General features: G+C 46.7%; 1 protein-coding gene across 1 annotated transcript in view; it reads right to left on the bottom strand.

The window, feature by feature from the left end:
- Nucleotides 1-465: 465 nt before the first annotated feature.
- Nucleotides 466-2,306, bottom strand: part of LOC119314618 (cinnamoyl-CoA reductase 1-like) — a 4,209-nt gene continuing 2,368 nt past the window's right edge. The window contains exons 2-5 of the mRNA XM_037589337.1: nucleotides 1,840-1,997; nucleotides 1,569-1,751; nucleotides 1,116-1,468; nucleotides 466-997 (exon numbers count right to left, since the gene is read on the bottom strand). Of these exons, the coding sequence (XP_037445234.1) occupies nucleotides 823-997; nucleotides 1,116-1,468; nucleotides 1,569-1,751; nucleotides 1,840-1,997 (869 nt within the window). The 3' untranslated portion in view covers nucleotides 466-822. The remainder of the gene's footprint in view (nucleotides 998-1,115; nucleotides 1,469-1,568; nucleotides 1,752-1,839; nucleotides 1,998-2,306) is intronic.

The following is a 2,306-nucleotide window of genomic DNA, read 5'->3' as shown; positions in this document are numbered from 1 at the left end:
TGAACATTAAAATTTGAAAAAAAATAGAAAAAAGATTCAAAAAATTCTGAATTTTATTGTGAAGAAACATTGATGTTTTTCTAAACGCATGCAAATTTTCGAGATGGAATCTTATTTGTGGAGGTGTGCACAAAAAACAAAATTAATGTTCGAAAATGCCTCTAGAAACACTCTTTTTGGAGCATTGATTTTTTTCCACACCTCCACAAATGTGATTCCATCATGAAACTTTGCACGGATGTAAAAAAATCAATGTTTCTTGCAAAAAAAATCAGAGTATATTTTTTATTTTTTTTACTATTTTTTGGATTTTACTGTTCATCCAAGATCATGTGAGCTCAAGCTTACATACTTCATGTCCAGCATTTAGAGCTTTTGCACACAATAGGTTGAGACATCATGCTTTATTTGCGGGGTAAAGGGAATTTTATTTAAGATGGTATAGTATTACAAAGGAGAGGCACAAGTTTCTCAATACAAGTGGGTTTTTGGTTAAGCCACACCGACATAGTACAATCTGTGTGACTATAGTTTGCCATACGTTCTGCCACTCTATTCTGTTCAATGAATCTTTTGTGGAATAAACTCACTTTTTGTCATCAATTATCTAATCTTTGTCACATGTCCAAGTGTCGGACGGTCCATTCCGAACTTTGATAGTGCCTGCAAGGCCTCGGGGGAATCTGATTGAACAATCACCAGAAGGAGGAATCTGATTGAACAATAGGGCGAGACACCGTGCTTGTTATTGTTGGATCATTATTGTATTATTTCACATTATTGATATTGGGCTAATGCAGCAGTAATGCACATCTTTTTTGTTTAGAGGCGTGGACCATCTGGCCCCGGAACAACAGGCAGGTGACCATGCTGCTGCAGGGATACCACCATGTCGTACAAACTCTCCTTGAGGGGAGTGAACTCCAACCCGAGGCCCCTCAGCCTCTGGTTGGAGAACCTGTACGGCTTGGCCATCGGCTTGCCGTCATCTTCATGCCTGCCGCACATGTACGTACACCATTAAACGCTCGTCGTTACTACAACTCGCTTTCTGGGGAAGAGAGCAAGCAATGCATGCACGGACGTACGCCGGTGGAAATTGATTATGTACGTACTTGTCGGTGATGGGGTACTGCGGGAAAAGGTCTCGGAGCAGCTGGAGGAAATGGGCACGGTGCAGCACGGCGCCCATGCAGAGGTACCTGCCGCGTGCGTCCGGGCGCTCGTAGACGACGACGTGGGCGCGGGCAACGTCGCGGACGTCGGTGTAGCCGGCCACGGCGTTGGGGCAGGTCTTCTTGGCGCCCGTGAGGTAGCGGTTGATAAAGGCGATGCCCAGATTGAGCTTCTGCTGCAGCGCGGGGCCGATCGTCATCGACGGCACCACCACTGCCAGGTCCAGCCCCCTGTTGGCCGCCTCCTCCTTCGCCGTGATCTCCGCCATTATCTTCGAGCAGCAGTACATGTTCTGCACACGATCGAGGATTGTTAAGCTCACTTCAATTACAAGGAAGATCGGGCGTGATCGATGGGGCAGGCTATGCAGATGAAATTGAGCCAGATCATACGCCAGTCTCCTTGCAGAAGTCATAGTCGCTCCAGCACGTCTCATCCACGACCGTGTCCGGGCTCCTGTTGGGATCCATGTGCACGGCGCCGTAGGAGGAAGTAAACACCACACGCCGCACGCCCGCGTCAGCCGCCGCGTTGATCACGTTCCTGGTTCCCTCCACGGCGACCACCATGAGCTCCTACAAATTAGATTCATATGCAAGTAAATACACTCCATGTATATATTCGGAGCTGCGTACGGAATCTCCAGAGAGTTTGTGGGCTCACAGGGTCGGTTTCCGAGATCGGGGAGGCGACATGAAAAACGCCATGGCATCCGCTGAACACTGAACAGAGGTTGTCACGGTCCAGGAGATCGGCGCGGCATAAGGCTAACCTCTCCTGGGCTCCCTCCAGGGTAAGCAGGTGCGCGTTCTTGTGATCAGCTTCACGTTCATAGTAGACACGAATCAGTTACTTCGCTTTAGAGATGTATAAACGGTCTTGTTTAAGCCAACTTATGGGTTTAACAGTTCAATAAAAAATCAAAGATAATAAACTATCAACTTTTGAAACAGGATTTCGCCCCGCTTTATATATAAAATAACGAACCAAAGTACACGGCCGACCGATACAATATGAAGGGAAGGTCCCCTTTTAAAGCAAATCAAAAAATACACTTTTATATATAATGCAACGAACCAAAGTACACAGCCGAGTCTATACATCCCTACTTCGCTTTATAAAGCTAACCT

This window comes from Triticum dicoccoides, chromosome 6A, assembly GCF_002162155.2.
Source record: "Triticum dicoccoides isolate Atlit2015 ecotype Zavitan chromosome 6A, WEW_v2.0, whole genome shotgun sequence".
Lineage (NCBI taxonomy): Eukaryota > Viridiplantae > Streptophyta > Magnoliopsida > Poales > Poaceae > Triticum > Triticum dicoccoides.
This window is presented reverse-complemented; position numbering and strand designations above follow the sequence as displayed.